Source organism: Colletotrichum fructicola (genome assembly GCF_000319635.2).
Source record: "Colletotrichum fructicola Nara gc5 chromosome Unknown KSG_Nara_v1_contig01, whole genome shotgun sequence".
In the NCBI taxonomy this organism is placed as follows: Eukaryota; Fungi; Ascomycota; class Sordariomycetes; order Glomerellales; family Glomerellaceae; genus Colletotrichum; species Colletotrichum fructicola.
Window position 1 is genome coordinate 5,907,754 of NW_027094051.1, and position 23,491 is coordinate 5,931,244.

At 52.2% G+C, this 23,491-nt stretch overlaps 9 protein-coding genes across 9 annotated transcripts; 5 read left to right on the forward strand and 4 right to left on the reverse strand.

Annotated features, from left to right (window-relative positions):
• Positions 1–814: 814 nt before the first annotated feature.
• On the forward strand, positions 815–2,529 carry Cyp4f5 (Cytochrome P450 4F5; the record flags this gene model as incomplete). The annotated part of the gene is made up of 2 exons (XM_032025150.1): positions 815–947; positions 1,004–2,529. 2 exons carry the CDS (start codon positions 815–817, stop codon positions 2,527–2,529), a joined length of 1,659 nt encoding a protein of 552 aa, XP_031878215.1.
• Positions 2,530–3,629: 1,100 nt separating this feature from the next.
• On the forward strand, positions 3,630–4,619 carry CGGC5_v001664 (uncharacterized protein; the record flags this gene model as incomplete). Its single annotated transcript, XM_032025151.1, has 1 exon — positions 3,630–4,619. One exon carries the CDS (start codon positions 3,630–3,632, stop codon positions 4,617–4,619), a length of 990 nt encoding a protein of 329 aa, XP_031878212.1.
• Positions 4,620–4,622: 3 nt separating this feature from the next.
• ANKHD1-1 (Ankyrin repeat and KH domain-containing protein 1) lies at positions 4,623–8,611 on the reverse strand (the record flags this gene model as incomplete). Its single annotated transcript, XM_032025152.1, has 6 exons — positions 4,623–6,576; positions 6,629–7,021; positions 7,075–7,117; positions 7,182–7,262; positions 7,325–7,922; positions 7,988–8,611. The coding sequence occupies 6 exons, from the start codon at positions 8,609–8,611 to the stop codon at positions 4,623–4,625; spliced, it is 3,693 nt and encodes a 1,230-aa protein (XP_031878240.1).
• Positions 8,612–9,573: 962 nt separating this feature from the next.
• Positions 9,574–10,608, reverse strand: WWOX-0 (WW domain-containing oxidoreductase; the record flags this gene model as incomplete). The annotated part of the gene is made up of 1 exon (XM_032025154.1): positions 9,574–10,608. The coding sequence occupies one exon, from the start codon at positions 10,606–10,608 to the stop codon at positions 9,574–9,576; it is 1,035 nt and encodes a 344-aa protein (XP_031878178.1).
• A 2,432-nt stretch (positions 10,609–13,040) lies between these two features.
• CGGC5_v001667 (uncharacterized protein) lies at positions 13,041–14,707 on the forward strand (the record flags this gene model as incomplete). The annotated part of the gene is made up of 2 exons (XM_032025156.1): positions 13,041–13,198; positions 13,258–14,707. The coding sequence occupies 2 exons, from the start codon at positions 13,041–13,043 to the stop codon at positions 14,705–14,707; spliced, it is 1,608 nt and encodes a 535-aa protein (XP_031878179.1).
• Positions 14,708–15,153: 446 nt separating this feature from the next.
• LAP1-1 (Leucine aminopeptidase 1) lies at positions 15,154–16,531 on the forward strand (the record flags this gene model as incomplete). Its single annotated transcript, XM_032025157.1, has 2 exons — positions 15,154–15,538; positions 15,600–16,531. The coding sequence occupies 2 exons, from the start codon at positions 15,154–15,156 to the stop codon at positions 16,529–16,531; spliced, it is 1,317 nt and encodes a 438-aa protein (XP_031878180.1).
• A 1,296-nt stretch (positions 16,532–17,827) lies between these two features.
• tcmP (Tetracenomycin polyketide synthesis O-methyltransferase TcmP) lies at positions 17,828–18,739 on the forward strand (the record flags this gene model as incomplete). The annotated part of the gene is made up of 1 exon (XM_032025158.1): positions 17,828–18,739. The coding sequence occupies one exon, from the start codon at positions 17,828–17,830 to the stop codon at positions 18,737–18,739; it is 912 nt and encodes a 303-aa protein (XP_031878176.1).
• A 441-nt stretch (positions 18,740–19,180) lies between these two features.
• Positions 19,181–20,368, reverse strand: mpaA (Polyprenyl transferase mapA; the record flags this gene model as incomplete). The annotated part of the gene is made up of 3 exons (XM_032025159.1): positions 19,181–19,796; positions 19,849–20,143; positions 20,197–20,368. The coding sequence occupies 3 exons, from the start codon at positions 20,366–20,368 to the stop codon at positions 19,181–19,183; spliced, it is 1,083 nt and encodes a 360-aa protein (XP_031878177.1).
• Positions 20,369–22,563: 2,195 nt separating this feature from the next.
• On the reverse strand, positions 22,564–22,878 carry CGGC5_v001671 (Core trichothecene cluster (CTC) protein 15; the record flags this gene model as incomplete). The annotated part of the gene is made up of 1 exon (XM_032025160.1): positions 22,564–22,878. The coding sequence occupies one exon, from the start codon at positions 22,876–22,878 to the stop codon at positions 22,564–22,566; it is 315 nt and encodes a 104-aa protein (XP_031878181.1).
• Positions 22,879–23,491: the final 613 nt, after the last annotated feature.

Sequence of the window (23,491 nt, forward strand, 5' to 3'; positions counted from 1 at the left end):
CGTGCGGTACGTACCTCTGGCAGTTAGCGCAGATCATCCACTTTAAGTCGGCCCCTGTCTCCCGCTTGGCCCTATCAAACGATGCGAATTCTTCTGATTCTTCTTCAAAGGCCCCGATTTTTGCTTCCATTTTTTTTCGTCTCTTCCTTTTCGTATCGCCTCCGTTCCGCTGTCATGCCATCGAACCGCGGCTTGTCTCCGTCCACACCCCCCAAAGAGACACCAAACAAAACCCAAGTTCCAAACTACTACTTCCAAATTGTTGTCGGGTCCACGCAGTCCACGCCGCCCACGGAGCCGATGCCGATTCAATGCTGCACGCCCGCCCGCGCACTACGGACTTGGGCGCCCATGATCTCATCAACTCCCCTATCGCGGCGACGACCCGCCCACTCTTCTTTCCCCCTGGTCCGTTAGACACTTTGACGTGAACCTCGGCAGGCCACTTTTTCCTCTCGCGTCTGAGCTGTTCGTCGGTCTGTTTCCACCGACGGGTTGCCATTGCCCAGGATCAGATTGGATAAGCTGCGGGCGGCATCGTTAATCTGCCTGGCCTGGACCTGGTGGTGGGATGGGATGGTACGTACTCTTTAGGGACTGCGACTTTTTTTTTTTTTTTTTTTTTTTTTTCCTTCTGCTCCTATTACTTATATCGTGAGCTCGTGGCATCCCCATCTCGCACCGCTTTTGGTTTGCTGTAAATACGTCTCTTATCTACTACCTCATACCATTTTTTCTTAATCTGGTCGCATCATCACTTTCCATTCCATCTTGTGCGACATTCAATCCACACCACACATCACACATACACGCAATGTCATCACAACGCTTCTACCTGTTGGGCGAAGACCCTTCAGCCACAACAGAGATCGAGATCCCCGCCTCGACAGACGAGGAGGGCCTCCAGCATCTCGCCGCCTCTCACTTTGCTGTCGTCGACCACAAGGGTAAGCACCATCTCGTCTCCACCCTCGCTTCTGCACCCAGCTAACAACCCCCAAAGGCATCGGCTTCGTCTCCGGAGATGAGGCCCTGACAACCGTCGCCGACGTCCTCGCCGCCGAGGGCCCCGTCGCCCTCTCCATCGACGGCCACGCCGTCCGCGAGGTCCCCGGCCCGGCCGGCCTGCCCTTCATCGGCAACTACTTCGAGGTCTACCCCGACCACCTCGGCAACCACCAGCGCCTCTTCGAGCGCTACGGCCCCTTCATCAAGACCAACAACATGGGCTCCGTCATCTACCACACAAACGACCCCAAGCTCGCCAACATCGTCTTCTCCGAGTCCGACTTCTTCACAAAGAACATCATCCCCGGCCACCCCCTCTACCCCATCAAGAACCAGGAGTCCGGCGTCTTCCTCGGCGACACCGACACCCCCGAGTGGAAGCTAGCCCACAAGTTCCTCCCGCCCGCCTTCGGCCCCAAGGCCGTCCGCCACTACGCGCCCACCATGCAGGCCACCGTCGAGGACGCCTTCAAGGTCTTTGACGAGCTCGACGACAAGGACGAGGCCTGGAACGTCTACCCCTACATGCTCAAGCTCGGCTCCCAGGCCGTCGGCAAGCTCGTCCTCGGCATGGACTTCAAGCATTTTACGGCGGTCGACGCCCCGCCCCACGAGATGGTCATCCGCATCGCCCAGTCCCTCGAGCTCAACAAGAAGATCACCTCCATGGGCTCCTGGTACGCCAAACTCCCCTTCGGCGACCCCCAGCGCCTGCGCGACGCCCGCGGCCGCATCATCGACATGATGAACGAGTCCATCGCCGCCGCCTCCCGCGGCGGCACCGAAAACCTCGAGCTGCAGGAGGCCGCCCTCAACGCCGACAACATGGTCGACTACGTCCTCCGCGCCGCCGACCGCGACGGCAACAAGCTGCCCCAGGACCGCATCATGGAGCCCCTCGTCGTCGCCACCGGCGCCGGCTTCACCACCACCTCGTCCCTCCTCTCCTGGCTGCTCTACGGCCTCGTCGCCTACCCCGGCATGCAGGAGCGCCTCCTCCAGGAGCTCATCGACAACGGTTTCGATGAAAACACGCAGATCACCGCCGAGCTGACGCAGAAGCTCACCTTCCTCGACAAGTACATCAAGGAGACGCAGCGCAAGCACAACCCGTCGTACCAGCCCGCGCGCACCTCCAAGGTCGACATGGTCCTGCCCGGCGGCTACAAGCTGCCCAAGGACAGCATCGTCATCCCGGCAATCCACCACATCCACAACAACACGCTCGTGTGGGACAACCCGGCGCGCTTCGACCCGGACCGCTGGGACACGGAGCAGGTCAAGAACCGCCCCAACGCGAGCTACATCCCCTTCGCGACGGGCCCGCGCATGTGCATCGGCTTCAACTTTGCGCTGCAGGAGGTCAAGGTCTTCCTGCCCAAGCTGGTCTACCGCTACAAGTTCAGCCTCGCGCAGGACAGCGCTGTGGAGTACGACCCCATGTTCCAGCTCATCCGCCCCAACAACCTGTACGTGCGCGCCGAGAGGAGGGTCAAGTGGCCTCCCAGGAGCGACGCTTAGAGTTGTGTAAAATCGGGATAGGATGGGTTTCGGGTTTGTGTGTTTTTTTGTATGTACCATATTTGTCGGTGTATACCCTTTGGAGCATTGCATGGCGCGGGAATCTGGGGCAATTGGGGTTAGATCTCATGACATAGACATTAGAGCTGGATAGATCTAGACTAATTACAACTTCTACTTGTTCACATCTCTCTTCTGCACGTCTTCAGTGTTTCCAAATGCGGCAATATGATGAGGCCATCACCACAATGGACTGCCCCGCGCACCATCCCGCCTCAGAAAACACGACACCCGCCGTCTCCACCCAAGGCCTCGAACCCCCACATCCCAGGGGCGGTAATGCCGACACCTGGATTCTTCAACCTTATGCCAAGTGCCGATCCCTCTTTCACAAATACGACATTGGGAAATCATGCGAAATCAAACATTTTCGATGGCTCGCTCGAAAGAAGCTAGGCTGCAAAGTGTGCCACCGGCATCCCCTGGTAATCGACAGGAGAATATTAGAAGGCTGTGGGGGAGAAAGGTCTCGGCGGACCGGGCACCTGGCAAGCGAAGAGTGGGGGCGAGATGAAGAGACAAAAACAAAAGGACAGAAACCAAGGGGGACAAAAACAAATAAGAGCTCAATTCGATCTAGAATCGAGTCAAGTCCATGTGAGCGGTTGTGGTTTTACATGATAACCTCATCTTACGACTTGCTGTTCAATCAAGAAGGGCTCAGGCTCAAGATGCCCTGCGAGACAACTCGCGTTTGGTCTATTTCAAACATCGGGAGGTATTAGACGTACTGCTGTCACTCTAAAGCGCTCTCATGCCATTGACTACCTTAAATTGAATGGGTGTTGAATGGAGAACTGAGTGACAGTCCCAACGTGTAAAATGAGTCTAGATAATTCGATATAGTCTCATACTTGTCTCGGAGTACGTACCGACCACTTCCACCTTATGTAAGGGGACGAAACTGCAGGAAATAGTTAGGCGACTGCCCAACGACATGTCCTAAATCCCCATCTCACCATCGGCATAATTCAACTTCTCACCTACTCAAAGCCGGAGATCGCTCTTTGTTTCTATCCACATAAGCCGCACCGGAAGATATGCCGCGTCCCAACTTCTCACAGCATGCACCGCCGCCCCAAACGCCGGTCTACTCAGATGCCTCAAGTTCCTGTTGGCCACCGGGCTGGAACTACGACCGCTACCGCCATGCTACTCACGCTGACATCGCCGAGCTTCCTGAGGGGGAGCTTTTGAAGATGCAAGTGGGGCTGCGCGATGTGCTCGGCGAAGACGGGGTGGAAAGGTTGGCGATGCATGTGTACGAAGAGCAGCAGCGGCAATCGGGCGCCGATGCTAAGGAGAGTGTGCCCGGATACTTCCCACCAAATTGGCTCAAGCATTGGAGCGAACGCCACAAGGGCCAGACGTGGGGTGTGGTGGCCTTTCGGACAGCCAGCTACGATGATTCACATCGATGGGAAGCTTTCACCAAAGAAATCGACAGGATTATTGAGATTCCTTTCCAGAGGGCGGTGGACGAAGGCAATGTTCCCGACGAGTCCATGGGATCCATTAAGGAGGCCAGGTCCCAGTTTGAGATCAGATGGATCGAAGATGCTGCCCTGGCCAGCGAAAGCGCCGACGATCTCCGCGCCAGATTCGACGGCCTCAAACCGGATCTACCCGCCGGCATGTCGGACAAGGTCTTCCTTGTCGCGTCAAACGAGGCAATTGCATCCGTGCTGGACTTGGAGGAAGCCGAACGGCCGACTACGAAATCCATGTGGTGGCGGCCGTCGGCGCCGTTCCTGGTTGCCGTCGCCGTGGATCCTGATCCAGGGCTAGAGGAAGGTCATGAGGAGAGAGAGTGGTTCAGGCCCATCTTCAAGGTGGCTGCGGAAGTGGTGGTTGAGGAGCTGTTGTGGCTTCTGGACTCTGACATCATGCCCCTAAGAAGAATCACGCGAAGCGTCAAGGGATTGGAAAACATCACAGGCAATGAGGTCGTCGGGGACAGGGAATCAGATGATCTCTGGTGGAGTACGGCTCCTTCTCCGCAGAGAACGAGGAAGCGTCGTGGAGTATAAGCGCTACGTCTTGGAAGGAACAGCAGGTGTTACGTCCTCTTGTGGCACGCCGAGGCTGGTCAACATCTGAGTCTCTATCCCAAGCTCCTGCGTGAGATATGCTGCCATCGTCCTTCTTAATTTCTGATCATACCACCCCTCTTTAATCGATCTTTTTCTCAGCCTTCCGTCATTCTTCCCCCGTGGTCGCACATAGATTAACTGGGAGGGACCTGCCTGCTGTTCCTCTACGAGAAACTTGACCATATCAAGAACGGGATGCTTCCCGAGAATCGCAGCAGCCAACACACTGCCATATTCTCCAAACTCCAGATATGCGTTAACATCAGCGCCACTTGCAACGAGAAAGCGAGCGCAGTCCAATTGTCCCATCGATACAGCAGCTGCCAACGGGCTGCCATACGGGCCGAACTTTGGGTTCATGTTGACGTCCGCTCCATGCTCCACGAGAAGGCGAGCGCATTCGAGCTCTCCACTGCATACAGAAGCAGTCAGAGGACTTCCAAAGTCTCTATATTTCAGTTGGGCGTTGACACCTGCACCCTTCGCTATGAGAAAGCGTGCACAGTCAAGCTGCCCCATGTATACGGCAGCTGCCAGAGGACTTCCATCCAGATCTCTGAGATTGTCTGGGTTCACGTCTGCTCCCTTGTCAATGAGAGCTTTCATTATACTTAGATTGCCGCTGTAAGCAGCTCTCGATAGGCCACGACGAAGATAGTGTTTGACGCCAAAAACAGACACGAAGCGAAAGCAGGATCTGCTGCGACACTCGGTGTTGGGGTCTGCGCCTTTCTCTAGTAGAAGGGTGCAGTAATCGATCCCCTTTTCCGTGGCCAGACAAAGGAGACTGTGATGGTTCATGACGCGATCCGGGTTTGCTCCTTTCTCCAGAAGCATTCTCATAGTGCCGATCTTCTGCTGATGTATGGATGCGCCCAGTGCGCTGTGGCACGTAGTTTTAGTATTTATGTTGATGTCACATCCCTGGTGGATGAGGTACTCGCAGAGTTCGGTGTAGCCCAAATAGGCGGCGATTGCCAGGAGATCTGACCCCTCTGCATTCACCAGTGAAGAAATATCGACGTCTTTGTCCCACCAGCCAGCCAGAAACCGATGAAGACCAAATGTAACAACTCCAAAAACAGGGTTGTCGTATGGATCGACAGAAGCACGCATGTAATTGCCGGAGGAATTGTCATAAGTCCAGTCATCGCTACTTATGACAATAAGGCAAAATGCCCTGTACTCCCAGGAAGACTTCTGAGGGCTTGCTTCCCCTAGGAAGCGTTTCAGAGCCTGGACAACATCCAAAATGCTGGAATCTTCGTTGGAAATGTTATGTATGTGCTGTAGCCAGTTTCGAGTAATGTATCTATGAAGCGGATGCCAAGGATCCAGGGTGTGCTTGGGAGCGGCCCTCCTAGCCTCAAGCCAATCGGAGAGGTCAACGACTGTTTCGTCGTTCATCATACACTTCATCGGCCAGACCGAGGAGCAGAAGTCTACCAAGCACTTGGTCAAGATGACTGTCAGCTTCCCTTCGGCGTCTTTGACCCACGAGTCGTTTTTAGCTCGAAAGTATTCGGCAACTGATGCATGCGGGAATTTCCAAACTCCAAGTTTTGGGTCTCTCACGACCAGGTGTCGGCAGACAGCCTCCAAAATGGGCTCGGTGAGGTCCGCCTTGTCAAAAGACTGTTCCCCGTTCGCTTCCTCGCTTTCGATTCTGATGGCTGCCAGCAATGCTCGACTTTCTAACGGCTGGCGCGCGCACATGATCCATCTTACCACCCGCTGCATCATGAAGCACTCAACACCACCAGGGTCGAATCTATCATAGACTTCGTCGTAGGCTTCCGTCAGTGTCTTGGGGAGTGTCCCAAGTCTTTGTTTTACACCACCGTTGGTACTTAAATCCTTGAGTTGTTCCCACTGCAGATACGTCCATCTGAACCTAATTTCTTCCTATCAGCGTAGGTCATATGCATGCGTGCGATTGTACTAACATTCCGTCGCTCTTCTCTACAAGCACATCTTTAATAAGCTGCTTGGTCTCAACCTCCCAATTTGCAGCGAAGTTGTCCACTTCCGCGTCGACAAATGTCTTAATGTCCCCACGGTTGTCTAAAGTGCTGATTGTGATCATCGTCTGCGGCCCTTGAAATGACCTCATGTAACCATTCAAGTCGTGTTCTGGACGACTGGCTATGAATATCTTCAGTAGTCGATTACTTTTCTCAACGAGGCGCTTGAATATCTCAATAAGCTTTCTCCTCGTTTCTTTGTTGCACTCTTCCAAAGCGTCGAGTATCAAAACGGTCCGTGGATAACTGTTAATCATCTCAATCAATGCTGTCTCGCAATCTTCGACTGTAATATCGCTCTGGATTTCTGCTCTCCTGTTGTATAGATCGATAACCACTCTGTGAACACTTTTGCGATCACGCGTTACCTCACAAAGTTGTCGGACATAACTTCGGAGGACAGAGTGAACGCTGTGCCGAGTCGTATCAGAACTATTACAGTAGAAAAAGGCAACCCCTTCGTCGCTCTTCTCACAGGGTGGCTGACTGGCGTTTCGGCTCTGAGCCCAATAACGATCAATGACCTTTGAAGTGAGAAAAGACTTGCCCGTACCAACTGCGGAAGAACGCCCAGGTCAGTCCATCATCCCGTAAAAGTGTTGAGGCACCAAAACTCACTATTTCCTTGCAACCAGAGAACCGAAGAACAGGCCGATTCTTCCCATTTGAGGAATTGAGTATGGTGTATCAGCCATTCACATGTGTCTCTGGTTCTATTTTCACGTTTCTCGTTGTGGTGAACCCCGACTGGGACAGTGCTGATGTATGTCATAGCCTTTTCCTTTTCCTTGTCAGCAAGTCTCTCAAGAACTGCCGCAACATTGTCGTCAACACGCTTGAGCGGCCACGCAAGACTCTGAATCAAGCCTCGATGTTCAGAGCTTGCTTTAGCCTCGCAAGCCTGAGCTGCGAACTGTAGCCTCTGCTCAAGGGCTTTTATGGCCGACACGCGCTTGTCACCGTGACCGGGATCTAAGAGCGCCTCTAAGAACCGCCGCATATTCCCATGCTGCAATTCGCCGTCGACGAAGGCTAGAAACTCCAAGCAGTTCGAGTATACCTTCACAAGCTCTTGCTTCAAATCTTCCTGGGCTGGGAGTCTAGGCAACCCCCGAATGTACACCTCTTCGTACACTATGCCACGCCTCACGAGGCAGAGGACTATGTCTGCACAACCCATGACAGCTACAAGATCTTCGCGTTCCAATACGTTGGTCTGAAAGATCGTCAGCTTGCACGGTTGATGAGCAGATATTTGAGTTGCAACACACTGGCACCTACCTTCAGAAGCATCTTGACCGCTGACCACACGGTTGAAGAAGGCGCCGGGGCAACTGTGACGGCAATGTCTCCGATTGCAGTCAATAAAGAGATGACTCTGCTCGCGTAATCCCTCCATAAGATTTGACGGCCGCCGATCGTGAGCTTCAGCGCCCCTTTCCCATGTTTCTCCTCCCTCAATCGGACCAATTCCACCAGCTCTTTTACGGGGTCTTTGGCATCAGCAGCACCCGGAATACTGTCGATCCATTTACGAGTATTCTCATCCACCTTGTTGTACGCTTCTTGCCACAGATCAACTGTTGCCGCAGCGCGGTCTGTTGTTGCTGATTCTTGATCAGTAATAGGGATGACGGAAGCTGGCTTGTCTTTAACGTTAACAGCTGACGGCGCAGACGAGCTTTCTTCCAAGAAAGCCGGGGTTTGGATCTCGGGGTTCGTCGAGGCAGATGTTTCATCGTTAGCTGGATTGAGCGACGACAGCTCGGTCACCTGCGTTGCGGATGACACCAAAGGGGCCAGTTGATTTGGGCACTCGGAAGGACCTGGTCGCGGTTTGCCTCGTCTCTTGAAGCAAGAAGATAGAACGGAGAGACAACCACTGTCTTCACTAGGGTTGGTCATATTGGAGTAAAAGAGGCTACTTCGCAAAGTACAGGCTGATAGAAAAATACAATATAGAAGGACGACAAGAAGAAGTTGAGGGAGGCCTGGTCGATTGCCAAATCCCTCGCCGTGTTTCCCCTCTCCTGCCGGTATTTTCTGCACCTATCCGTTTTGGAAACGTAATGCAGCTCAAACTGCACATTTCCGCTCTCTCACTGGTCAGATTCCTACGTATAAAGGGGCGGATCCTCACCGGGACCGTATCAGCAACCAACCAAGTCATTTAGGCACAAAGCTTTGAGCCCTACATCTGCGGCTGGACTCGAATGAAGTAAGCAGTGTTTTGATGGGGCTTAGAGTCGACATAGGTATCCAATAGGCTGTCGCCTGGGCGATGAGCGAATGAGGTCATCGGAAGCCCTTTGTTTCTACGTTTTTAGTTGGCGCTTGACCATAGAGAAACAAATCGTCTGTGTAACTACCCTGTGGAATGAATTTCATTTTCCCCAGGCCTAGAGGATACCCTATGCTTTTGGTGCACAATAGGGACACAGCAAACTGGTATTTTCTGAATATGGAGTTAATTAATTACATATGGTCGTCAAGAATACTCAATGCGGTAAGCCTACTAGGTAGTGGCCCGTCCCGCGCTGGTTCTCGGGATGGGTGAAAGTTGGGTGTGATCTTCTCCCCAGTGACATCACCAGTACTGTCTTTGATGACCACTGGCTTTGTACCGAACGTTCACTTGGACTGCTACACTACGTCCTGAGGGATCACATAGACTCCGTCGCTGAACATTATTCAGTACCTTAGGTCACAAACATGCACTGTCAAATATTTATCACTCTCAAATTATTCTCATCATGACTTGCACAGTCAAATGATTGGAGTTCGTCGAGTCAGTGGAGGCAATTTAGGTTCACACATAGCTACTCTCTAACACTGCCCCAACAGATGACCATGGAACACCAAATGGTTCACGAACCCTCTTGCAATCCGACCATCAAATTTGACTCCCTCCACAACCTCCCCTCCTTTTCCTCATCGTAAGCCCATGGCGCGAACCCCTGATCAAGCGAAAACGGACCCTCACCAGGCTTCACCGGTCCAACCTCCCCACAATCACTCAGATACCTGCCTCCCCGGCCTTCCCAGTCTTTACTCACAGCCGCGTACACCGTTGTCGCAGCTCCTTGCGCGGGGCTCTTGAGCGACTTGGCGAGGATGTCGTATTGCTCTCCAAATATGGCTCTCAGCTCTGCGGGGTCTTTGCCGAGTTGGTGGCGGTTCATGTTGGTGATGATGCTGCCCGGGTGTAGCGAGAGGCCATGGAGACCCTGGGCGCCGTAGCGGCGCTCGATCTCGTTGGCCAGGTAGACATTTGCGATTTTAGTTTGGCTGTAGGCGATAACCGTGTCGTAGGGCCGCTTGGTGAAGTTGTAGTCGTCGAAGAGGACTTCGCTGCCACGGTGGAGCATCGAGGCTACCGCGACGACGCGAGAATGGAACTGAGGTGTTGAAGAAGCCAGGAGCAGTGGTTTGAGCAGTTGAAAGAGGAGAAAGTGGCCCAAGTGATTGGTTGCAAACGTCTTTTCGAAGCCGTCCTCGGTTGTCTGTTTGGTTTCTGGCATCACACCTGCGTTGAGCACGAGGATGTTTAGCTGCTTGCTGCGCGCTGTAAAGTCCGCTGCTGCCTTTCGCACTGAGGCGAGAGAGTCGAGAGAGAGCTCTACCAGGTGGAGGCTGCCTTTGCTGTCTGCGTTCGTCGACTTGATGTCGTCGATGGCGGTTTGGCCACGGGTGAGGTCGCGAACGCCGAGATAGATGGTGGCACCGGTTGAGTGCAGTGCGCGAGCTGTCTCGAGGCCGATGCCTTGGTTTGCGCCGGTGATGAAGATCGTTTTATTGACGAGTGCATTGTGGAGGTTCTCGTCGTCAATTATCTGGGCGGCTGTAGGGCGAGCGTCGCCTGGCCCTTGGATATTTTCATGAGCGGCCGCGTACTTCGACATGATGAGTCACTAATCTGGGCCGACGCTGGATCACACTTTGATACCTTCTTTATTTCATAGGAGTTTGAATAATGGTAGTGTGGAGCTCACTCGGCGGTGATCTTTATAGTCTTGATTCTGAGGCGTGGGACCGGTCACCGGACCCGCCGGCAACAGCGTGGTTCTCACATGAAGTACCTCACTACAGGTGATGCACTTGCAATATACATGTTCTGCAGCACTGACTTCCGGATGTTACTTCAAATTCCCGTTCCGAAGTGCAAAGTTTGGAAACGGATACATTGACTTGATTGGGAGAGGTTCGGATGAAGACATGGTCACATGGATCGCGGTGCCCGGTAGGAAGAAAAGCCCGCTTCAGCCGGCGGGATGGTTTGAAGCTGGTATTTGGCCAAGCCTCCGGCGAAAACATGAAGACAGCCGCTATCACCAGTGTCATAACTCTATGGAATCGGCAGATAATAACAAGATACAACCGAAAAATGCGTAACGTCGTGGAGAGTAGTCATTCTTAGAGCAGTTTCCCTGATAATGCGAGCCCTCATGAACTGACCTTTTTTGGCATTAACATTAATGGCATCTGTATTGCTTGAAGGAGCCTCCTTCGGTTATTCCAAGGTAACTATGCTTGATAACAAGATAATGAAGAAGTTATCTGTTGGTGAGGACTACGTCATAATGAAGGGGGCCCCTTGCATCATAAGACATTACACCTTCAGATTGCTGCTGCTGTGCATCTCAACAATATCGCGGTGGTCGGCCTCCAGCATTTGACCAAGCCTACGCCTGCACTATCGCGTCTCCAACCTGGAAATTTCACCGCCCATCGCATCTATCCTCAATGATTTAGCCCGCTGCATGTTTTCAGATTCATGTAACAAGACCTTGATAAAATGGCAGCTATGCCGGCCATCAATTTGTACAATGCGATCTCCGCACCAGACTAAATTACCAAACAACCACGCAATTCAGGAGATAAAGAACCTATACTTTGTCCGAGATGGCCAAGAAAAAGTCCACCAGTCTTAGCGGCGAGACGAAGACCTCATTCACATTCCCACACTTGAACCAGGAGGTTGCCGACGCCGTTTCCGACCACATCACCTCCGTGTGGTTTAACAGAAAAATAAACCAAGAGTCCGACCGGAAATATTCGACCTTTGTGATGGGGAGGTTCACTTGCGACAATGGCAGCTGTTCCAAGGCAGCCTGGAGCAGCGGGAAGGTGACCATAGTCATCAGAGGATACCCCGACAACGGATACAACGCAGTCGTATACAACCAGCGCTGCAAAGCCTGCAAGAAACTAGGAACTCTGACTCTGGATGAAAATTCGTACGTCGAGCGGGTCGCGTATCGGTTGAAGAAATGGGCAGGGGTGGACATGGAACGTCCTGTCTACAGCAAGAAGGAAACACCTCCCCACAAAAGGGAGCTTTGTGAGGGTTGAAAGAGTGGTTATTGTGAGGCCTCAATGTATTCGGCACGGATTTGATCTTTATGCAATGACTTGCTTCCTTTATGAGGACTACGGCTTGTCTAGCTATGTTTACCGATGTGGGAAAAAGAGCTTTCGCAGAGCATGGTCAGAGAAACTGATATCGTCCTCAACATCATTCCAGAAATGCGTTACCCCGACTAGGGAGATTGAGATATTTCAAGAATCAATCGTCGTTCTTCCCAGAGGGTTTGTGGGCGTCAAAGATTCCCGATATACTTGAGACATGAAGCAAACCCTTATCCATGGCTCGTAGTGCGAAAATTTCAACACCCTTGGGATGATGTTCATCTTAAACCGACCCGGATATTTCTGCCATTGAGTAGCTGCATGGTCGAAGCAAATCCAACACGCTAACACGCAGCTTTTCTTGTCCTGGCTGCCAGTTACCCAAAGGATAGATACTTTTCCCGCCTCAAACGCGCAGAACCTTCATTGACTTAAGGATTTGAACCATCAACAAACCCAAAAACGTAACCTCGCATGTGCCTTGTAAAAGTGTGGCCTGACTTTCGAAGTTGTTGCGATAGATACCAGGACTTCCTGCATTGCAGTATGCGGGGTGCTTTTACAGCAGGTGCAACGTGGACCAACAGAGCGTCGCTCCATGTGCAGGCCTCCCATTATTGGCTTGAAACTGCAGCATGCAAGCCACACAAAGCTGCTTTGCAACCATGGCCCATGGGCCGTTGGTTGGATTGCAATAATTCTGTCACGCTGATGGTGGCAAATGCTTCCACAGTAGAAAGCACATCAGGCTTGCGTAGGCCACCTGCAGCAAAGCCCAAATCGCTTGGCTTGGAGGCACCTAAGGCGCCTGCAACATGTTCCACTCGGGGCGTGGGCGATTCGGAGCAGTACCTTGACTACTTAAACAGCACCATCAGGCGGCTTTGGGTGGAATGCTTTCTCAAAATCATAGGCATCGAGAACTATGGCCAAAAAGAAGAAGAAATCGCAGGCGAACACCACAGACGCTACCACTGTCAACGCAATGCCTCCAGCAGATTATCAAATGATTCCAGAAGACGCGCCCCCGCCCCCGCCCGATGATTCTGAGCCTTCAGGTCCAGAAGATGCGCCGGTGCTTTCGTGAGTGGTATCCCCTCTGCACGAGGTGCAACAGAGAGCTGACATGTACTTGGGTTCAGACCATACACGAGCCCAAGCTGTAGGGTCTACTTCAGGAACAAAATGTCGTTCTTTGTTCCACGCGACCTGCTATTTAATGCAAGCGAATTGCTTGGGGCGCTAGCCACTTTGCCAAGCGATGAACCCCGGGATGAACTCAACGATATACATATCGAGGAAGTTCCGGATGACGCCGGTCATGTACTGGTTCATTATCTCTACACTGGGACTTGGCAGACCCTTTCACAGAGCCATTCACAGCAAGAACCCCTCACATGTTATGGCTCCAACATCAGCGTCATTAAGTCCGACTTTCAGACGAGCGTACATGTCTACTGTGCTGCTAAGGCTTATGGTCTCTCGGGCTTGGTGGGAATGGCCAAGAAAGAAGTGCTGCGGCTCGCCAATTATTTGACGCCGCTGGACGTTGTCGTATCGGCCTCCGAGGCTTGCCAGCTTCTGAGTGAACATGACATCTGGTTCAGAAGCTTTCTACAGCGCCGCCTGAGACTCATGTTCAACACCTCGAAGCATCTGGACGATTCGGCGTTTTTGGGATGCGTTCAACACGGCACGGTCTATTCAAACTTTCTGGTGAAGAGCATGTTTTTGTTGTGCTGTCAAAACTCGCGAAACCGCCGTGTACTACCAGTCGCTGATGTGGAACAATCCGATTTCGAAACCGACGAAGCCCATTTGAATGGATCGGCAGCGGCAGCCGACGTGCCTGCAGATGATCACTTCTCTGTGTCACAAGATGAGCCACCAGCAGAGGAGACGAAGGTGCCCGAGACACCGCCATCGGATGACTGGGCTGTGGCTGAACAACCCACGACCGAAGAGTTCGCCGAGCCGACGGAGTCACTGATAGAATGGGCTGAGACCAAAGAGAGTGACCCGGCGGACTGTATTCCTGAGGCTCTGCCAGAGACCTGCCCTCAGCAGGACACGAACTTGATTCAGTCTACAAAACAGTCTAAGAAGGATAAGAAGAAGTCGAAAAAGGCCAAAGCCTTGGAGAGAAACGAAGGTGTCTTGATAGATAATGGGGTAGAGCTTGTGTCGGAGCCGGGGCCAGAGCCGGAAGCTGTACCAGAGGTCGAGGCAGATCCTGGGGCCCTTTGGGGTGAGCTGCCCAAGCCCAAGAAGAAGAAGAAGGAGAAGAAAGTTGAGGGAGGAAATACGAATAAAAACAAGAATCAGGAAATTGTTCCGGACGCCCCAAACCCAGAGTCCGGCACAGAACCGGGCGCGGAAACCTCAACGATGACGGTGGTAAACCCCTGGGGGTTTCTGCCGAAGAAGAAGACGTTGACGAGGGAGCGAATGATTATGCCCGAGTTAGGATGTCCTGATAGGGTCACTCATATCCTTGGTGGCGGATGGACCGAATGCTCTACCTGTCGCGAACAAGTTGGCAACATATCGGGAGAGTATCAGGCTAACCAAGCCAACGAAGGTGAACTTTAAGTAAGCAAGATGAGTTTTCGTGGTTATTATCAACAGAACACCGTCATTTAGAAACAAGTCATTCGTTTAAAGGATCAATGGAAATTGTGAATCATTTGAAAACGAACTTCTCTTGCCATCCACTTGTGTCGCCCTCGGACTGCAGAACTAAAGACATAACGCGTCAACTAGGTCTCGTTGCTGGAGCAACGCACATTGGGAGCTCTGACACAAAAAAGGGACCTTTGCTACCCCTGCAATCGATCCTTATCAGCACTCGATTGCATCATCGCCGCTGTGCCGTTCGTTTCTCAGCGACCTTCCGAGCTTGGTCACTCGTACCAATTACCTGTAACGGTGAATGCGCTTATCGCTGATGTTAGGCATCAAGCGCCATCTCTCTTCATAATCCCTTGCCAAGCTCCATCTCTCCTCCACACATCCACAACCGCAACCCAACAGCCACCATGCGCTACTCTCTGTCTACCAAGCTACTGCTCCTTCTGGGCTCTTCGCAGTTCGCGCTGAGCGCCTCCGATGACCAGTTTGTTATCGCGCCTGCCAACAAAGATGCTGCGACCCCGTTCCGAATCCATGATGCCGATGAGTCAGTCCTCGCCGCGTTGAAGGCGCACCCCGACCCCGTCGATGCCCTGCTGTCCCTGCAGCCCGAGAAGGCGGACAAGCTCGCCGAGCGCAGGTTGCTTCACGTCTTTGGCGAGAAGGAGCCGCAATGGATGACGGAGGGAGACAAGCTTCGTCTGCGCCGGAAGGGCAAGAAGTTCCGCGACATCACGAACCACCAGGACCTCTATGCCGAGAATTCCGTCGGCGCGTGGTCCGGCAAAGCTAGTGAGTACCAGACCGACCTATATCGACCGAGAAGACAATGAGCTAACGAGCCTTTGTTCAGATCTTCCCAAGATTACCCACCAGCGATTGATCAAGCCCCTGTTTCCCAAGGTTAACCAGACCGAGATGCACGACGTCCTCGCCCACATGACGAGCTACTACAACAGATACTTCGACGGTCCGACCGGCGAGGAAAGCTCCCAGTGGCTCCACGATCATATCGCCGAGATTATCGCGCAATCTCCATACCACACCCACATCTCCCTTGAGTACTTCACACATAACTTCGTGCAGTCCTCCATCATCGCGCGCTTCGAGCCCAAGGTCCGCGACTTTTCCAAGCCCCTGACCATCATCGGCGCCCACCAAGACTCCGCCAACTACCTCTTCCCTCTTCTCCCTGCTCCGGGTGCCGACGATGATTGCTCCGGCACGGTCAGCATCCTCGAAGCCTTCCGCGTGCTTGCTCTGAGCGGCTACATTCCCCAAGAGGGACCTGTAGAGTTCCACTGGTATGCCGCTGAGGAAGGCGGTCTGCTCGGTAGCCAGGACATCGCCGCATACAAGAAGAAGGAGGGCGCGAACATTGGTGCTATGATGGAGTTTGACATGACCGCCTTCATCGCGCGGAACGCCACCGAGTCGATTGGGTTCATCAAGACCGACGCGGACGCACCTCTGACGAAGTGGGCTGTGGAATTGAGCACCGAGTACATCAACATCACCACCAGCGTGTACGAGCTGATGCCCGGTGCTGGATCAGACTACATGTCCTACACCAAGCTGGGCTTCCCTGCCACGTTTGCCTCCGAGGGCAACCCCGTTGCTGGTGGGTTCCCTGGCGAGTTCGACCCCTATGTACACACCAGCAAGGACCGGATGGACATTGATGACGAGTTCGGCGTATTTTCTATTGACCACATGGCGAGGTTCTCCGAGCTGGCTATTGCTTTTGCTATTGAGCAGGCTGGTTGGGATAACAAGTGGAGGTAAGGTGCAATCCAATATGTCCAAAGATTGAACACGATCGACTGCAGGGTTGTCATGGTATTATCAAGCACTTCCAGTGCTGGTTGGCGAGAGCGGGATCACTGGTGTAAATGATTCTAGTTCCCTTTGAATACGTGAAAGTCAATACTACTAGGTACATGGACTCAGTGCTGCATCGTAAACGTACGGACCACCTGGTTTAAACTAATGAACTGACAAGTTCGCCCTGATCATCTTGAGCCATGTCCACGCTGCTGTCCTACTGGCGAACTATTTTCCACGAGGACTACAGCCAGCGCTGAATGCCTCCAGATCAGCGTCTCTGACCTGCATGGGCGTTTGGCAGTCTGGGCATCATCTGAAACCCGAAGAACGTGATTCTTAGTGGAACATCCATCTCAAGTCAGCGTAGATGCGTACCTCGTTGCACCTTCACCGAGCAGTTGCTTTCGAACGCCTTTGGCATTTTCAAACGCGAAGAGGGACTTAGACGTTTCTGTGTTGTGCATCTCAACATGAAGCCTGCGCTGATACGTATTGGGTCTGCTCGTGTAACACGAAGCCATGAAAACAAAACGGAAGTCTCTGATGTTCCAGCTTGCTTCACGAGCCAGCGCATGAGAGCTGCTAACAGCTCGTAGTGGTTCTGAGATACGAATACGCTCGTTTCTCGGCCGATGACAGGCCCCCGATCATCCACCCTAACAGCTCGTTACCATGACTCAATTAGGTCGAAGGCAGCGACGATAAGCTAAGGATGTAGCTGACCTTACCTCAGCATACCGCGCCTGTGCTGCCCTCATGTGATATCATGAGGTCATGTATCGAAGCTTCAGAAGTCAATTCATGCACGGGGCAGAAGCTTCCATGCTGCCGCTGCAGCGCATCCCGACTGCCGGAGTCCGTAGGGAACCCAGTTCTGCTCGTACCCGAACCCCGCTGAGACTGGCGAGAACGAGCCGTCGTGTTTGTCGCGTTGTTCTCCATCCGATTTGGCCATGCGTCTCATGGTTGCGAGCTGTAGTGGCTTCCACCGGGGAAGCAGGGATGAGATGACTTTCATCGGCGCCGGAGTTTCGAAGGAAAGTGAACGTTTTCGAAGACACGAGCCACGGCCTGCCACGCACACGTCGTCCGTACACCGGCCGGGTTGTGGTCATATGCCGAGGCACATGCCGTTTCTAATGTCAAGCCGTCTCCTCACGGGCTTTATGAAGCAGTCAGTGTTAACAGCCAAAAGGCAGTCGATTCCATCGCATTTCCAGCTCTGATCTGCAATCACACTCCCAAGCTATCACGATGTCCACGGCTGTTACAACAACTGCTCTGAGCAAAGGCAAGGTGAAGTTGTCAGGTGCGCAGGAAACTCTCCTGCTCACCCTCTTCGCCCGCGCCAAGGATGCCGAGTCTGCATCGCCGATTCTGAATGACCAGTACGCCCTAGAGATCGTCAACCAGATCAAGGAACAGGGCTATGACTTCAACCGAACATCCATGGGATTCACGAGAATCCCAACGTTCTCCGCACCGGTAGCTATGCGCGGTCGCATGCTAGACATTTGCACTGAGAGGTTTCTTCGAAGAAATCCGGGTCCTGCAACGGTGATCCACTTGGCATGCGGAATGGACTCGAGATGTCACCGCGTGCAGTGGCAGGGAGAAGGAAGGGTTTGGATCGACGCGGACAAGGAGGATGTCATCGAGCTACGGCGCCAAGTTTTGAATGACCCGGAACCAGTCAAAGGGGCTGAGTACCGCTTGATCCACCCCAATATTCACAGCGACACCTGGCTCCGCGAGGCCAAGATTCCTGTCGACCGGCCAGTTCTGATCCTTTTCGAAGGTCTTACTCCGTACCTTACAAACGACGAGATGATTGGGCTGGTCCGGCGTATCGTGAACTACTTCCGTTCTCACGGCGCTCACGGCGAGCTTCGTTTCGACGCTGTCGGTTCGATCACGTACTACGCGATGAACTATATCTTCCAGACCCCGTTCAAGACTATGGGAACGCGATTCTACTATTACCTCGACGACCCAAGATCCCTGACGCAGAAGATTCCGGGACTTAGGTACAAAGACTCCATATTCCTGATGCCTGATCTGTTTAGGTACGGCATCTTGGGGCTCGTCCTCGGATTCTTCACATGGATCATAGACCTCTTTGGAATATCTGGCCGTCTGGGTGGTGGATATGGTTATGAATTCTAGAGTGTGGCTACGCCTTTCTGATTAACCTTGTCTTTGGGTCAATCATTCGTGGTACGAAAGTTCGGAAATTTGGTTGATCTAGCTTACGTGCGATGCGGTGGATTCTTGATACGTAGAATCTAATATACTTGCCTAATGCTGTAAAATCACCTCAATGTGCTTGACATAATGTCATTGTGGGACAGGAATTCACGAAAACACCATCACCGAAAGAACGGGATTCAGGCATTGCTTTAACTACGTAACGCTCTCGTGTATTTCTACTCTCGATCACCTAATCATGAACCATTGCTGGGTACTGTACTATGCCTGCCTTTTGTTCCTGACGTGCCATGCAGGCACTCGAGTCGGGTTTGCTATCCTCGACTGTGGCAGACTGATATCATCGAAAACATTTATCGCTAGACTCGGCAGTCTCTGGTATCATTTCGCAGCAAACAATCAAGCAGACGCATTGTTATATACAAAACCATCAAGGTTGAACGTAGAGCGCGTGGTGTCGACGTCTTTCAATAGCACCTCGACAGCGCATGCCACGATAGTCCACACGCCAAGGACGAAGTTGCTCTTGTGTACTCCGCCTCCGGTCGCCGGCCATCTGGGATCGAACTGGGACAGCTGCTTGAAGAAAGTCACGGTCCAGACTCCCATCCAACTAGTCCAGAGCCACCATGACCGGAATTGAATGAGATACAATGGCAGGCAGATTAAAATCGGACCGACGAGGACGACAAGAAATCGGTGGAAGTTCCGTCCGCCGACCGTGTAGAACGAGTTGATTCGCATCTTTTGGTCATCGACGATGTCCTGGTAGCTGTACGTAGTGTTCAGGTAAATGATCCAGAAGAACACCATTGTGCAAAGCGGGAAGCACTGGCTGACGGTGAAGTCGAAAGGTTGCTGCCGACCGTAAATGGCTGAGCGTCCCATCACGGCGGGCCAGGCGATGGTGAAGCCAAGTATGTATTGCGGGTAGATGCGAAGGCGGCGGGCATTCGGTCGCTTTCCGTAAGGATAAAGAATAGAGGCGATGATGACGGGTATCATGTGCTTCCACCTGTACTGAAGTTAGCAACAGACATCCGGCTGTATGCAGGTACAAGCCATACACATCCTTCCCATCAAGCATCTTGTGAACCAAAGACAAAGCCATCAGCAGCTGCAGCGCCATCCATAGCATGGCATCGGTCACGGTGACCTTCTCGGCCGCTAGCGGGCGATCCTTCGTCCGAGCGACCTTTGCGTCGATTTCACGGTCGACATAGTCGTTCCAGACCATTCCCGCGCCGCAAAACAGGTAGGCCGAAAGAAAACATAACGCAGTCTGTCGGAAGACGAAAGCGGGTTGAATGTTCGAATGGGGGTTGGATAGCTCGGTTGCTCCAGCTAGCAAAGCGGACCACACTGTCTCTGCTCAGTCGTGCTGGTTTGAAAACGTCGGCTTTATGGAAACATACCTCCTGCGAACGTGGTGAAGAGGGGCGTGTACTTGTTGTACCGAGAGAGAACCACGAGGTTCCAGAACAAAGTGACTTGTGTAGGCCGTGGCGGGCCGTAGTTGATCTCCTGGAGCTTCTTTGCATCCAGAGCAATCTTACAAAGCTTGACGGCGTCTGATATGGTATCCATGATCATGTAATAATGATGAGTGGACGACAATGATAGAACGCGTAGATTTCACAGCCGAACCATCGAAGCAGGCAAAGAATAAAAATACTTCTGGATTCCTTCTCCGCCTTTAATTTCAAGAATGCCACCCCCTCTCTGCAGCCCAACCCGAGGCGTGCTCGCCTTGATATTTGCGGCGAGAGCGGCATGCTCCGCGCGTTCATCTGGGCCGTTTCAGATGTGACGTCGGCTGGCCCGTTGAGTTTGTGCTTGCATGGACTCTGCCTTACGACACATGCTGACGTGCGCTGGTTGCTACGTTGCCGTGTCTGGGATTTGCCTACAAGCATCTTAGCACCGTCCGTGGGTTCACGACAACCTCCCACGGCTGAACGGTGCCCGGGGTCGATGGTGGCCCAACAACCACAACAGACATTTATGCCCTAAATTCAAAAAGCCAGATGTGCTTTTAGGACGTTCCAGCTCTTCTCCCTTTTTCATGTAGAAATTTTGGAAAGCTGCAAAAGGCTTTGAGGTTGGGCTTTGGTGGCCTTCGCAGGACTCCCACTTACCGAGCGCTTCGTGATCTGAACCCCAGGGATCCGTCCATCATCACGACCGTTGGCGTCTCGGTTACCATTTGTGGAGATTCTAGAAATCTCTAAGGGGGATCCAAGCCGAAGGGATCTATGCTCTATCGCAGATCGGGAACTAGCGGTGCACATCAGTCTTTAATTCATCGGCTCCACGCCCACGTCACTCGTAAACCAGCAGCATCCCAGTTGAAGTTTAAACTTGGCACTCTAGCTGGCCCAACTCCGCCTCACCTCTACGTGGCGGCCCGTGAAGTGGTCTCAAGTGCCGCGGACCCCGCCTCCGGTCAATTTGAGGCTGCAGAATGTGGTTGTTTGGCTCAAACGGCTCAATTTCGTTAGGGCGTTCCTGATGAAGGTCTAGTTATTGGCGGAGACTGATCGTGTGAACCAGTGGATCGTGCAAAGAATCCCGCTACAGAAACCAACAGTTTGGGAGAAAATCTCCTGACTTCGCCTTGAGTTTCATTGGTGCGGGAGTCTGATAAGGACGGCGCTGCACCTACCTAGTGGGTGTAATGAACTATGGCCACCCAGTTTCCAAGACTACTTCGATACAAAGAACGGTTCTCAAGTTTGATCCGAGGCTAATTTATACTGCAAAAATATATTTAGACTGTCAATTTCATTTCAGACCAGGACTTGAACGTACACGACGTGATATCAGTATCTCTGTACGCCTGCGTAGGGGAGATTGGTTCAGGCTTGCCACATCATTGTACCGTCAACTAGCTATCTCGGACATACAATTGCGCCGGGCATCTAGCACGCCATTGTTTGTCCAAGGACTCAAACACACAAATATGATATTCATACGCCTCATTGCCACTTGTATCTCAAAGATGATACTTGTGCTTAGCGCCGGCCAGGCATGTGTACGATTAACGACACTCGACGTTTTCCAAGGCTTCCATCTTCATGTGTATTACACCTGTGAACAAGGTACCCAGCCGGGAAGGTCCTTGTTATGATTTGAGCGGTAGAGAGTAGAGGGCATTCAAACACTGCATCTTGGTCGCATTTATCATCTTGCTAAACAGCAGGCACGTCTGATTTTGCTCTGGCTTTACACTGGAGTTTGATTACTTGGTCTTTTTCGAAGCGACTCCACATCTCTTGTTGCTTCTTTGCCTTAGCAACTAATGTTCTCTGCTGCGGAAGAGGCCAATGAGCAAGAGCCAATCGATCTCCTTGCCTCATTGTAGCCATTTCTTTTTTGTCGAATAGGTCATTACTCTTCTCAGACACAACCAGATCTTTAGTTTTCCCATTGTTGATCACCAAAGCCGTGGCATCGCTTAGGCTATCGAGGCGCTTTCCTTCTTCCACAAGAGAGAAACTGTCGGTTCCTCCTCCCGACCTCAAATCTCGGTGATCACGAACTTTCTTCGTTTTTCGATGGGATACCGTCTTTCCGAAAGGCAAGCGCCTTGTTTCGTCATTCGCGTCAACAAAACAAGCGTGTCCCGAATCACCACAGCGGCTGCCATCTGGACCGGCGTTAGATTCGAAGGCGTAGAAGTCTCTGAACTCGGAGTTTTCCTTTTGAACATCGATTTTGCAGTCTCCCTTCCCAGTCATATGTTTTTGCGCGGCTTGTGGAGTATTCCGGATAGAGACACATTAGAGACATTCGGTGTACTCGTAGATTACGAGATGGAGGTACTTGACTTGTGTCTCAAGGTCGACTATCAAACTCTCAAGATAGGGAACGATCATGCCGTGTCGCTTTCGCATATGATCAAGGTTTTCGTCCAAGTTCTCACTGTTATAATTGCAGAAAAGACACTGAGTGGCATCGAAGACGTTGACATCAACTGAGGCCTCGCTCTCATCTGATGATGCCGACTCTGCATCTGGACCTCCAATGTTGAGATTTGAGAGCTCCTCATTCAGGAATGCTGCATCGACACAGATTTGCTCGTCTTCCGACGCCATTGTGAAGCGAGAGACTTCGAGGTAGTCGTTCTGGACAAACAAATACTCAGTTCCTGACTGCGACATAGATACGGACAACGCAATGTTGAATGTGCTTACGCAAAGAATTGTGATGGGTTGTACCGCGTAACCTGGGCGAAAAAGAAATGAAGGTTGAAGAGCAGAGACACGATGGAGTGAGGGCATACCAAGGAGCATGACTTTAAAGGATAGCACGCTGACAGGCGGCAGGAGACCGACCGCGCTTTGAGAGAATTGAAGTCTAGACTCCGCTCTGGTCCAATTCACTACTGACCTTCCTATTTGAGTGCTCAAATGCCGCTATGGCGTGTCTCGCTTCAACGAACATCAGTTTTGACAACAGACCTGTAGTCAATTCGTGCGCTTAACCATTATCTTTTTTTTTCTCTCGGCATATAGAGATACCTCAGTTGCTCCTGTTCCGCCTTCCAAGTCTGGATGACTCCCAATAGGACAAGCTTATCCTCCAACAAAAGAAATACCGTCCCAATCTAGGCTCAAAGGTGTCTCTCTCTTTCCCAAAACCATCGATAATACCCTAAGGAAGGTTTCAGGGTAAGATCGGTTTTTCTAAACAGCATTCTCCGCCTTG